The sequence below is a fragment of the Nicotiana attenuata genome, chromosome 2, assembly GCF_001879085.1.
Source record: "Nicotiana attenuata strain UT chromosome 2, NIATTr2, whole genome shotgun sequence".
In the NCBI taxonomy this organism is placed as follows: domain Eukaryota; kingdom Viridiplantae; phylum Streptophyta; class Magnoliopsida; order Solanales; family Solanaceae; genus Nicotiana; species Nicotiana attenuata.
Genome location: NC_031990.1, coordinates 22813462 through 22825826, shown reverse-complemented (window position 1 = coordinate 22825826; position 12365 = coordinate 22813462). Strand labels below are relative to the sequence as shown.

At 35.4% G+C, this 12365-nt stretch overlaps 1 protein-coding gene across 1 annotated transcript; it reads left to right on the top strand.

Moving 5' to 3' along the window:
- Positions 5587-7973, top strand: LOC109222869. Its single transcript, XM_019387166.1, has 6 exons — positions 5587-5794; positions 5885-6069; positions 6558-6630; positions 6906-6979; positions 7100-7144; positions 7461-7973. The coding sequence occupies exons 1-6, from the start codon at positions 5713-5715 to the stop codon at positions 7728-7730; spliced, it is 729 nt and encodes a 242-aa protein (XP_019242711.1). The 5' UTR covers positions 5587-5712; the 3' UTR covers positions 7731-7973.

Here is a 12365-nt window from a genome sequence, read left to right as displayed (position 1 = left end):
ACTAAGATTTTCCTTCAATTTTTCATAAATAAAAAGATAATTGCTTCAATTTAAATTAAATAATAAGCAATTAATACAAAATATTCCAAACCATCCCAGAACCCGATGTCAAAAGTGCATGAGCATCTACTGATAAGGAAATAAAATACAACATCCGTCCGAAATACAATGGACAGGAAATAAATACAATATACTGGAGAGGGCTATACTAGCTGCGGGCCGCCTCGAATAATGCAACTCACCTAGCCCCAAATCATCCGCGCTGCCACGCCCAGTGGATTGCTAGAATAAATATACATGTGCAACAAAAATGCACAGAAGTGTAGTATGAGTACGTAAACAACGTGTACTCAATGAGTATCCCGCCTAATCTCGAAGAAGTAGAGACGAGATGGTCAACTTCGACACTTACTAGAGGTCAACTGACAATATACTAAAAATGTGAGGAAATCATGGATTTATATAGCAGTTCTAATTCACAAAGCGAGAAGCCAGGTAAACACCTTTAACAAATAATAATGGATTTTCAAGGTTTACTTTTCATTATCTTATCAATTTATATCGAGCCATGAAAGGCAATATCAACATTTAAAATTTTCGGGAAACAATATATATGTCATGCGCAAATCATGCCGAGGTCGACGGCCCGCTCCAACAGAAATGTAAATTGTGCACTGCCGAGGGTCTAACGGCACGAACCATAGATGCATCTATTTAATCTGCCGAGGCGTTCGGTCCGTTCCATAAATAAACACACACCCTGCTTGCGAATCATGCATGCGATGCAGGTACACATAGGGATACATGCTCAATCAGTCAATTAAGAACTTATCGGGAATATTTATCCAAATAAAATAATTTCTCTTTTTAACAATTCAGGAAAAATGATGTTTAACCTCCTTTTAAATTCATTTACTAATCCAAGGTGATTTAAGCAATTCAAGCTATCAATGGGTTCATAAATAATCCAGGTATAACATGCTTTTGGGCCCTAACTACCCGGACAATAGCATAATAGTAGCTATGCACGGACTCTCGTCACCTCGTGCGTGCGTACGTAGCCCCCGCAAATAGGAGCACATAATTAATTATTTCACCTATGGGGACAAATTCCCTCTTACAAGGTTAGAAAGGAGACTCACCTTGCTCCGAAGATCCATAACCGGCAATCCACGCCCTTCCGGGGACTCCAATTGATGCACCATGCGCCAAAACTAGCCAACGGTTACGCAAATCCATTAATATATGTCAAACATTCATTACAAACTAATTTATAGCAATTCCTAACTCCGATCGAAAAGTTGACCAAAACGCTCTCGGGCCCACGTGCCCGGAATCCGAAATTTTTTGAAGATAAAGATTACCCATAGCTTCGCTAGCTCAAATATATAATTTACTCCTAATTCCATGCTCAAATTCGTGGTAAAAATCTAATTTATCAAGTTTCTAGGTTTTCTTCCAAAAATCTCAATTTTCCCACAATTTTCATGTCTAATTCCATGATATAATCTTGTATTTAACTTGGAAATGAGTAGGAGTAACTTACCTTAATATAGATGACGAAATCCCTCCTTGAAGCTCTCCAAAAATCGCCCCAAGCCATGAAAATATGAGAGAAGATGGCAAAAATCCCGACTTTAAACAACCCTTCTGCCCCAGCACTTTTCGCACCTGCAGTCTATTGACCGCTTCTGCGGTTCCGCAGGTGCGGCCGCTCTACCGCATCTGCGGTCCTTCCAGGCCCCCCTTATTTCCGCTTCTGCGACCCCTCTACCGCAGATGCGGCTCCGCATCTGCAGCTCCTCGACCGCATCTACGGCCCCCTTCACTTTGGTCCAAACCGCATCTGCGGCTCCGCACCTGCGGCCCATTTTTCGCAGGTGCGGTTATGACAGCAACCAGCAACCTTAGCCCTTCAAAAATTCCATTTTTTGATCTGTTAACCACCCGGAATTCACCCGGGGCCCCTGGGACCCCAACCAAACATACCAACCAATCCCAAAATACATTACGGACTCGCTCGAGGCCTCAAATCACATCAAACAACGCTAAAATCATGAATCGACCTCCAATCCAAACTTAATGAACTTCAAAAATTCACACTTCTATTTTCGATGTTTAAACCTATCAAATCACGTCCGATTGACCTCAAATTTTGCACACAAGCCATATTTGACGTTACGGATCTACTCCAGCTTTCGGAATCGGATTCCGACCCCGATATCAAAAAGTCCACTTCCTGTCAAACCTCTCAAAAACCTTCATATTTCTATCTTTAGCCAAATGGCTCCAAAACGACCTACGGACTTCCGAATTCACTTCCGATCGCGCTCCCAACTCCAGAATCACCATACGGAGCTATTCCCAAACTCGAAATCCCAAACGGACAACGATAACACTGAAATGCACTTCAAGCCAAACTTAAGAAATTTCTTCCAAAATGCTAACTTTCACAATAGGCGCCAAAACGCTCCCGGGTTATCCAAAACCCGAACCGGGCATACGCCCAAGTCCAAAATCATCATACGAACCTGCTGGAACCTTCGGATCCTGATTCCGAGGTCGTTTACTCAAAATTCCATTCCTAGTTCATTCTTTCAACTTTAAGCTTCCACAATGAGAATTCTCTTTCCAAATCAACTCTGGACTTCCCGAAATTCAATTCCGACTGCGCGTACAAGTCATAATACCTGAAATGAAGCTGCTCATGAACTCAGACTGCTGAACGATGCGCTAGGGCTCAAAACGACCGGTCGGATCGTTACACTATTTTTCATAGCACAACTACCTTGTTACCCAATATATTACCACCTTTTTTGTAGTCATGAACAAATAATTTCAACACGTATCTGTTTGGACATTAAAGAACATAATTAGTTTGTTTTCAAGACACAATAAATTATTAACGACAAATCTAAAGTAAAACGCAAAAAGACAAAATAAAATCAAAACAAATTAGATATACTTTAAAAGTAGAAGATTTGAGGAACGATGAAGTACCTACACGTGAAGGCGAATTGGAATATGAACAGAGGGGGAAACCCTCAAGAAAGACTGAACGCAATCATGCAACTAACTCAGCAACTTAAAAAACAATTCCCCTAGACCTAAAAGGAGTTGAAAAGTTATGGAAATTTTGACCTAATATAATTAGGACGTTGTGTTTAATCAATAGATGTATAGCATTAATTGCTGCCCATACAATTAATTACCATATCAACTTATACCTAAATTTCGATCTTTTTTTTCCTCTGCATAAAGAGCCCTTAACTTAAGTATTGGAGTACTCAAAACTTTTACCTAAAATATCTAGAGATTTAATCGGTTAAAACTGATATTAAGATTTCTTTTACAAATCTGTTAAATTACATAGATCAAATAAGGAAAAAAGTAATACATAAAATTTAGTTTATTTCGAATTCTGAAATATTAGAAAAATAATTATTCCTAATAATAGGAAAATAATTAAATGTCTATTTATTCTAGTGTGAGATATATTTTTAAAGGGTAAAAAAGGCGAACGACATTTCGCTATAGGCTTTCACGCTTTTAATATAACTAGTCTCTACGTTCGTGCGATGCACGAATAATTTATGTCAAATATTATGAAAAGCATACAAAAAATAATAAACTTTCAATCGCATAATATTCTAAAACTAATTGCAACTGAATATGTACGAAATGCAATATGTACAAAGTTTAATAATCTGTTCCTAAGAACAAAAAAAAACATAATATATAATACAAACCAACAAATTAATAATATTTTGGCACAATAAAAGGACAAAAAAGAACTAATATTAATTTGTAAAATCACTTATAGAATGCAACAATACCTAATATTAATTTTCTGATTCCATAATTTTCTTTTATTTAATTAAGCCTTAATGGTTCGGATGTATAAAAATCATATTTACTCAAGATATATTAGTAACAAAAAAAAAATCAAAGATAGAAAGTCATTTAGTAATTCATACCTTCTTTCGCATTATTTTTCCTGTTGTGTTGCACGTTATCCTACATTAATTATTACGAAAGTTATATTTAATCAAAATATAAATTCTTAACTATATAAATATTCAAAAGAAAATTGTTACCGCTAGAAAATAATTTTACTTAACTCCAATACCGACCAGTGCAATCTTTAAATTCAACTCCAATTCTAATTAATCCAATCTCTAGTTAAAAAGCACGCGTATTTTCTGTGTTTCATCCACAATAATACTTGCTCGTGCAAATCTAAAACTCCACCATACTTGAAGTTTCATGAATACAAAAAAATAGCTTCAAGTTGATCTACCGTCAAATTGAATCATTAAAGATAAGGTAACAACAAAAAACTATAGAAGACAGGTTGATTGAAAGGAAGACGAGAAAATAAATTGGTTAAAAAAAATTATCACCTTAACCAGTCATTTCCTTTATGCTAAAGAACCTTTTCTACAAAATTCAAGAAGGCGGTTCACTTAATATATATGGTGGTGTTCACTGCAAATAAAATAACAACAGGAAGTTAAGTAAGTATATATTAAAGACTTAAAATGCATACGGTATAAAAGGAGAACATAATTCGACATAAAATCTGGATACATCATACAAGATATGCAGAATTAAGGAAAAAATAGAATCTAATAAAAATATTAGAGATAATTGATATCCACTAATAACAAAGGTCAGGCTTTTAAAATCTTGTGGCGTGGTCTATATATATTGAGCTTGTTAAGTAAAGCCGTCATTATGTAAAAACATATTTTAGATGGATGAAATGTGTTTGATTGTGTACCAAAAGGATTCAAAACTTGTAATGGAGAATTTCTTTTAATTCCGTGTAACTTCTCCTTTTGAGAGACTCTTCGAACAAGAGTCAGAATCAATATTCTCGTAATCAACGAACATATTCAATTTGATTTCAAACTCCTAGCAATAGGTAGAATAAAAAAAAATACTATAATACAATTTTGTCCAAATTGAATTTTTTCGTTGATTAGGACAGTATCCTTTAAAAGTGAAATTATTCTTTTCCAAACATAATAGATGACCAATAGGATCAACTTTGTAGGGTCGACATATGTGTAATTTATTTTGGAAAAGGATTCCATCATTAGGTTATTTACAATTAAATCCTTAAATTATACAAATACTTAAGGGCATAAAAATCGGTCAATATTTCAAGGATATTTTAGCCGTTAACATTTAGCAGATATTATTCATGCTTTTATAATAATATAGATATATATAGATAGATAGATAGATAGATAGATAGATAGATATAGATATAGATAGATAGATAGATAGATATAGAATATAGATAATATGATATAGATATAGATATAGATAAATGTAATTATAAGTTAAAGGAATTTTAGTAAACTTACATGTTATTTTACAGTATCATATATTCAACCAAACAATAAAAATATTATTAAACTATAACAACGACAGTCTATCCAAACATTATATAAAAGAAATAGTATAAATGTTAAAATTCTCAATACCAAAAAAAAAAAAAAAAAAAAAAGATGTGAAAATTCTCCAACACAGAGGATTATTTGTATCAAGATTATGGTCCCTCCGGCATAACTTGTAAACACATAATTTTTTATTCTTCTGCTCAGCATAACTTTGTGAAAGTTATGAACGGTCCAACATAATTTGTGAACATGTAATTTTTCATTTTTTCCGCCCATCATAACTTTGTGAAAGGTTGGAAAGATGTTACTGCAATACTCCAAATTGACATGCATTGTTCTTGTGAAGATTGCACCAAAAAAGTTCTCAAATGTGTTCCCGATTTGTATGGTATCCGATAATTTTAGAATTTAAGAATTTTGCTTCTTTCTTGATTTGATTATGGACTTTTCTTTTCCTAATTTCTGTTGAATAGGGCTTAATTCATGGTTGAAGATAGAGCAAATTGCAACTGTGTACAAGATTACAATTGCTGGAAAATTGGATCCGTCGGAACTCCGACAGAAAATAGGGAAGAAACTGAAGATGATTGTAAACATCTTATCACATAATATTGACAAAGAGGAAATTGATATCGAACAGAAGCATCATTGCAAGAAGGTACGCTACACACAACTGAACTGAAATCTTTTCTCTATTTTTGTGCGCATTTTAGTATTTATCTATTTCTCCCTGTTAACTGAATCGATTTGGAATTAGATTTTTCATAGCTTTATTAATACTATGTACTATCATGGTTGTTATTAATATTATCGATAGATTAGCAATTTGTTAAAGTTTACGCTACAGTAGAATTGAAATATCTAGTATGTTCTGTTCCAGCATTTTATCCAAATGCGGAAGGCATTTTATCTGTTTCTCTCTTTTTGAATTGAAACGATTATGATAATTGCATATAGTACATAGATAGTTTATTTCTACTATCTTAAATGTTATTATTGCCGATTGATTCTGATATTCTTTATATCTGCGCATTTTAATCAAATGCGGAATGCATTACATCTGTTTTCCCGTGAATTGAATGATTTTGTTATGTATAATATTGTCGATTGTTTCTCAATTTATTCATATACTGAATTTCCAAACAGCTTCCACTGAAGACTGCATTAACCCGAACCGGAGGTAACAAGAAGATTCACAAAAGTATTACCCGAACCGGAGGTAACATTGTTAACAAAATTCAACTTGCTAAACGTGTTTATCATGTATGTAATCTCGAAATTTTAGATTCAAATCATAGATTTAACCAATGAATCTAATATTTGTGTTGATAAGCTAACAAAATAATCCTACTCCAGGGACTAGCATTGCAACTTGTTCGAAGCTACATACACAGTATCCTCATTTTTATATGTAAAATTGATTTGATGAATTTCCCCTAAGGATTTAAAGTAGAATCATCCAAGTTTATTTAACATGGTGGGTTATTTATGCAGTGATCTCTCATGGAATCAATGCTGGGGACATGAAAAAATTCAAATGCAATGGCTTGATGATGCACACGAATAAGGTGATCTGAAAAAACAACAACTCGTGTTATTATCCATAAAGGGCTACTCTAAGTTTGATTGACATTCTTTTATTTCCAGAGTTTCTGATGTTGTATAATATTGTGTTTCTTCTTTTACAGCAAGATACAAAAGAGTACCAACAGACGGAGATGTTCCTAAGAAAGGTACTTCAAAACTAAAATATAGCTTCAACTTGCTACTGTATCCTGCTCTACTCGGGTTTTCAAGATCAAAGAAAACCAGCCCTTCAACACAATAGGGGCAAATCTGTATGCCTCTCGTTGTCTAATGGTGTCGTCTACTATTAGTAATGAAGTCCAAGCGGATGGCACCACAACAGGGGCATTCCCCACAATAGGAACTTTAACATAAGTAGGGACTTCAACACGAAAACATGTGCCATGTATTCGATTATGCACAGCTGCGGATTTGAAGTTGCAGGAGAATATGTTTGACCCTTTAGTCTTTCTCATGGTACAGCCCGTCCCTGGCATGTCGGAGGAGGAGTATACAATAGTGACCCGCAAAGTCGCACAACATGATAATATTGGGTTACTTCCTAGGATCCCCTTTGATCCTAGAGGGAGGGACTTCTGGACAACCATAGGATGTCCATTCACCGGTCTATTTCTATGCGGGTACACAGTCTATGACCTTACATCCATAGCAGATAAAGGGATAGTATCGGTCAATTTGATGTCATCAACCATCAAAGAGGCCGGCTCTCCTCTCAAGGACGTGGGGAAATGAATTAAACAGGGTTTTAGAATAAACCATCGCTTGTGATAGATTCATTCTATATGTTGCTAGTGTTTGGATTGTTGTAAAGGACTATCTTCTTACTAGAGCATATTTTCTTTCCCTAAATTAGGCAATGCTTTCTAAGGGGAACTATAAGTTTTAGATACAGTACATTAGACAAATTTTGAATTCTTCCTGCAGATTCTCTATTTTTCTTTCTTTCATTGTATTTTCCTTCTTTAATATTTCAAGTTTCACTTTCCGTTTAATCTCAGTAGATCTTAAATCCCATATGTCTTACTAAAATGCAGAATCAGTATGTAAAGATGGAAACAAAATTGTATTTATTTTGGTTAAAAATTTATTGTGAGATAGTCAAACTATCCTTAACTTGGGTGTCCTCAATATTTGAGTATCATGGTAATTATTCATTCTTCTATTCATTATTTGTATATTTTTTGTTGTTTCTTCAAGGTTAGTATTCAAGTTGTTACCAGTGTCTAGGTGAGAGATAACAGTACATGTATTGGCTACAGTTCTTGCTGAACTGAAAATAAAGTATGATAGCTTATGAAAATGAGGTGATGAAATTGTAGAATTGAAACTTAATTTAAGTTGAATATATGGAAGATAATTGAGGACTTCTACGAGGCAAAGTTTCTTTTTTTATTGAGATAGTCATATAGAATCAACATTCATCTATTTTAGGAGCTTAAACTTTTATTTTATAATTCAACCATATTTTTAACGTAAAATTTATATAATTTTTCTAAGAGTATATTCTTCAAGGTGGCGTGCACGTGTAACTCGTGAAAAACATCATTCGCCTTTTTATCTTTAAAAATATATTTTGAAATATTTTGAAATATTTACTAACGGGATAGTAACTTAACTGACCTCAATACATTATTAAAAGGGAAAAGGGTCAAAATTGCCCTTCTACTATGCTTTATTGGTTACTTGTGCCACCCGTTACACTTTTCGGCCATTCTCGTCCCTGCCGTTAGTGAAGTTTGAAAAACTATCCCTAACCCTAACGTTTTGACACTCTGGCAGCTGACCACATCAATTTTATCCAAGTTAGCTGCCATGGCAGCGGTCTTACCAAATTAAAATCCCTGAACACCCATTTCTTTCACGTCTCCCATCCGTGATCCGTGACCCGTTTGCCCACTAAATAAATAAGATAGAACCGTCCAAATTAAGAAAGCGGGTCATTTGGTCTACATCTGTTCGATAGAAACGAGAGGGAAGAGTGTGGAAGGTTCCAAAGAAAATTCTCATTTTTCAGTGTTGAATGCTGCCCAAGGTAAGATTTTTCCCCAAAAACTGAACTTTTCTACTAGCTTCATATGCTTGTTGTTTACAAATGAAGCTTTTTTGTATTAGGGTTCGCATTTCTTTTATGTTAAAGTTAGGGTTTTTAGACTATGCTTCATGGTTTAGGGTTTTTCTTGTCTCAGATATGTGATTTGTCGTTTAGGATTTTTCTTTGATTGTATTTTTGTCGTTTTTGTGTTTGAATGTGACTTTTACCTTTATACCCTAATTATTTGTCTGATTCTATTGGTCGGTTAGGGTATATTGGTAGAATTGATGATATTTGGTACTTATTTTAGAAGAACTTTCTCTTGTTTAGGATTTCAAGTATGTGTGGTCCCTTTTATTTTTTAAAGAAGGGTCGGTTAGGGTTCTTTAACTAAAAAAGGATTTGAGCTATTTGTTAATAGCTAACTTGTTGTTATTTAGTCCCCTGTTTCACCTGCATTTACTTTGAAGATGATGCTCATGTGGGTCTCTTACATATATGTTTTGTCCTTATTTTATTGAGATGGGACTCTAAGTTTGATACTTTATTATGTGGTCATGTCCCACGTATGCATGCTTGTGTCCGTTTCTTTATCATAGTACCTCATTCAATTTTGTTTCTTTATTCATCTACCTCTGCACCTTTTCCTTATTTCCTTTATTTATCAAACTATTTTATTTATTCAAGCTTTCCCTTACACGTTTATGTATTATTTATGTATCTCTTGTCTTTGTTACTTCTTTATGCATTTACTATGATTGCCTGTAATAACTTTATTCATGATTACTATGCAACCTTTTATAGATGGTGCTAGTTGAGTTAGTTTTTCATCATGGTGGGGAATGGACTAGTAAGTCGCGTCCGATGTATAAAGAGAAGTATGTGCACATCAATAAAGGTTTTGACTCTGACTTGCTCTCTTATGCTGATTTAGTTGATGAATTTAATACCAAGTTTGGATATATATGGGTGCAGCAATTAATAGTAAAGGGTCCTGCTGGTAGATATTATGAAATAGATGAGGATGTTGGGATTAGGACTCTATTGGACTTTGTTTGTGAAAAGTGTAATGTTATTAATTTGTTTGCTATAGAAGAGTGTAAACCAGCAATTGATGTACCTAATATAGTCACTCACACTGAGTCACACACAGTAGAAGTTGAAGCAATGATTCCGATTCTCCTGAATTAAGTTCTGATGAATTGCAACAACTTTTTTTTACAAAAGAGGAGGGACATCAATGATAAGTTAACTGTAAAGAGTCAGATAGGTTAATGACATTTAAAGATATACCTGAAGCTAGGAAAATGATCAACATGTATTCTCTTGCAAATGGATATGATTTGCAGCAAGTTAAAAAAGACCCAACAAGGCTTAGGTACATTTGTGTTGGTGACTGCCCCTTTGTTTGCCATATATCTAAGGATTCTTCAGGGGGTGGGGTTAAATTCAAGACTTTAGAGCCTGAGCACACATGTGAACCTGCATTTGAAAATCAAAGAGTTAATGCAAATACAATAGCTGCTTACTTTAAAAAAAAAATTTGCAAGATAACCCCAAAATTAAGGTTAGAGAGATGGGGGCAAGCTTGAAAACTGCATTTAATGTAAATGTTAGTGAATCTAAGTGCAAAAGGGCAAAGAAAATAATTTTGGAGAAACTTGAAGGTAGTTTTACAGATAAATATAATAAGTTTGTTGCCTATGCCAATGAATTGAAACTTAGCAATCCTGGGAGTGATGTGATAATTAACTTATCAAAAGATGCTCTTGAAGAAAGAAAAAGGAGGTTTTTAAGGACGTGTCACGACCCAAAACCCGGACCTAGTCATGATGGCGCCTCTCGTAAAGACAAGGCCAACCGACATATTCCCAATTCAGTTTTAAGCAATTGAAATAATAGAACTAAGTCTTTAACATGATAAAATCCCAAAATAAGCAGTGAACAGTACAATTTGCAGAATAAAACCCAACAAAGTCCGACATCGGGGTGTCACCAGTCATGAGCGTCTACAACCGAATAAAGACAAGGAAAGTCTTCATAGTCTAATACAGAACTAAAACAGGGAAAATAAGATAAGGGAAGAAGCTCTGGGCTGCGAACACCGGCAGCTACCTAGAGAATCTCCGAATCCGCCTTAGTTGGAAAGATCAACACTCGCTAGCGGGACCTGAAGCGCCTGAATCTGCACACGGGGTGCAGGGAGTAAAGCGAGTACTCCAACTCAGTGAGTAATAATCATAAATAAAGACTGAGAAATAAGAAATCCACGTAAGGCATATTACAGGTTTTAAGGAAGTAGTAAAAGCCAGTAAAAATAGTGAAGCAATAAAGATGGGTAAAGTCACTAAGTTCAGTTTAAACGTCATAAAATGGCATTTTCAACAATTAAGCAAGTACATGACAGGCAAATAGGAAAAGATACACATATAAAGGATCACCCCTCGGGCACAATGTCAACAAATCCGCCCCTCGGGCAATATCACAGAACAACACCAGCCCCTCGGGCTATATCTCACATCACAATGGGTACCCGCACTCAGTGGGGGTGTGCAGACTCCTGGAGGGGCCCCTTACGGCCCAAGCGCAATATCAAGCCATCTCGTGGCATCATCACTAGGATCTCGGACTCATATCAACGAACCACCTCGTGGCGTACAAATCTCAAGCCCTCGACCTCATAATCATAATCAGGTGTTTCCTCAAAACATAGGCCCTCGGCCTTACTCAATCAGAATCTCCAAAAAGAAGCCATTCGGGCAACAGTAAAACATGACGCTCAGCGCAAAATGTCATTTAAAATATCATTTCAAGTGTTAAAGCAGAGTAAACATGGCTGAGTTATGAAAATAGTAGAATATAGCATGACTGAGTACAAGTATAAAGTCAAAACATTGAGGAAATATCAGTAAAAATCCCCTAACGGTTCAAATAGTTGGCGCGAGGCCCAAATATGGTATTCAGCCCAAAACATGATGATAGCAAATAGTTTTCAGTCAAATACGCGGTAAAATAGTCATTCGGGACGGACTAAGTCACAATCCCCAATAGTGCACGACCCCACGCTCGTCATCTAGCGTGTGCGTCACCTCAATATAGCACAACGATGTGCAATCCGGGGTTTCATACCCTCAGGACATCATTTACAATCATTACTCACCTCAATCCAGTCCAAACTCTAGCCCGCGATGCCTTTTTCCCCTCGAATCGGCCTCCACTCGCGTCGAATCTATCCAAAATCAGAATCACGACGTCAAAATATGCTAAAGGAACGAAGGCCAAGCGAAAATAATCAATTTATAACATAAATCCCGAAATTACCAAAACCCGACCCT

Coding starts and splice junctions, on each gene's coding strand:
- LOC109222869 (XM_019387166.1), top strand. CDS start 5,713: ATGTTACTGCAATACTCCAAATTGACATGCATTGTTCTTGTGAAGATT. Junction 5,795..5,884: donor CTCAAATGTGTTCCCGATTT/GTATGGTATCCG, acceptor TCTGTTGAATAG/GGCTTAATTCATGGTTGAAG. Junction 6,070..6,557: donor AGAAGCATCATTGCAAGAAG/GTACGCTACACA, acceptor ATTTCCAAACAG/CTTCCACTGAAGACTGCATT.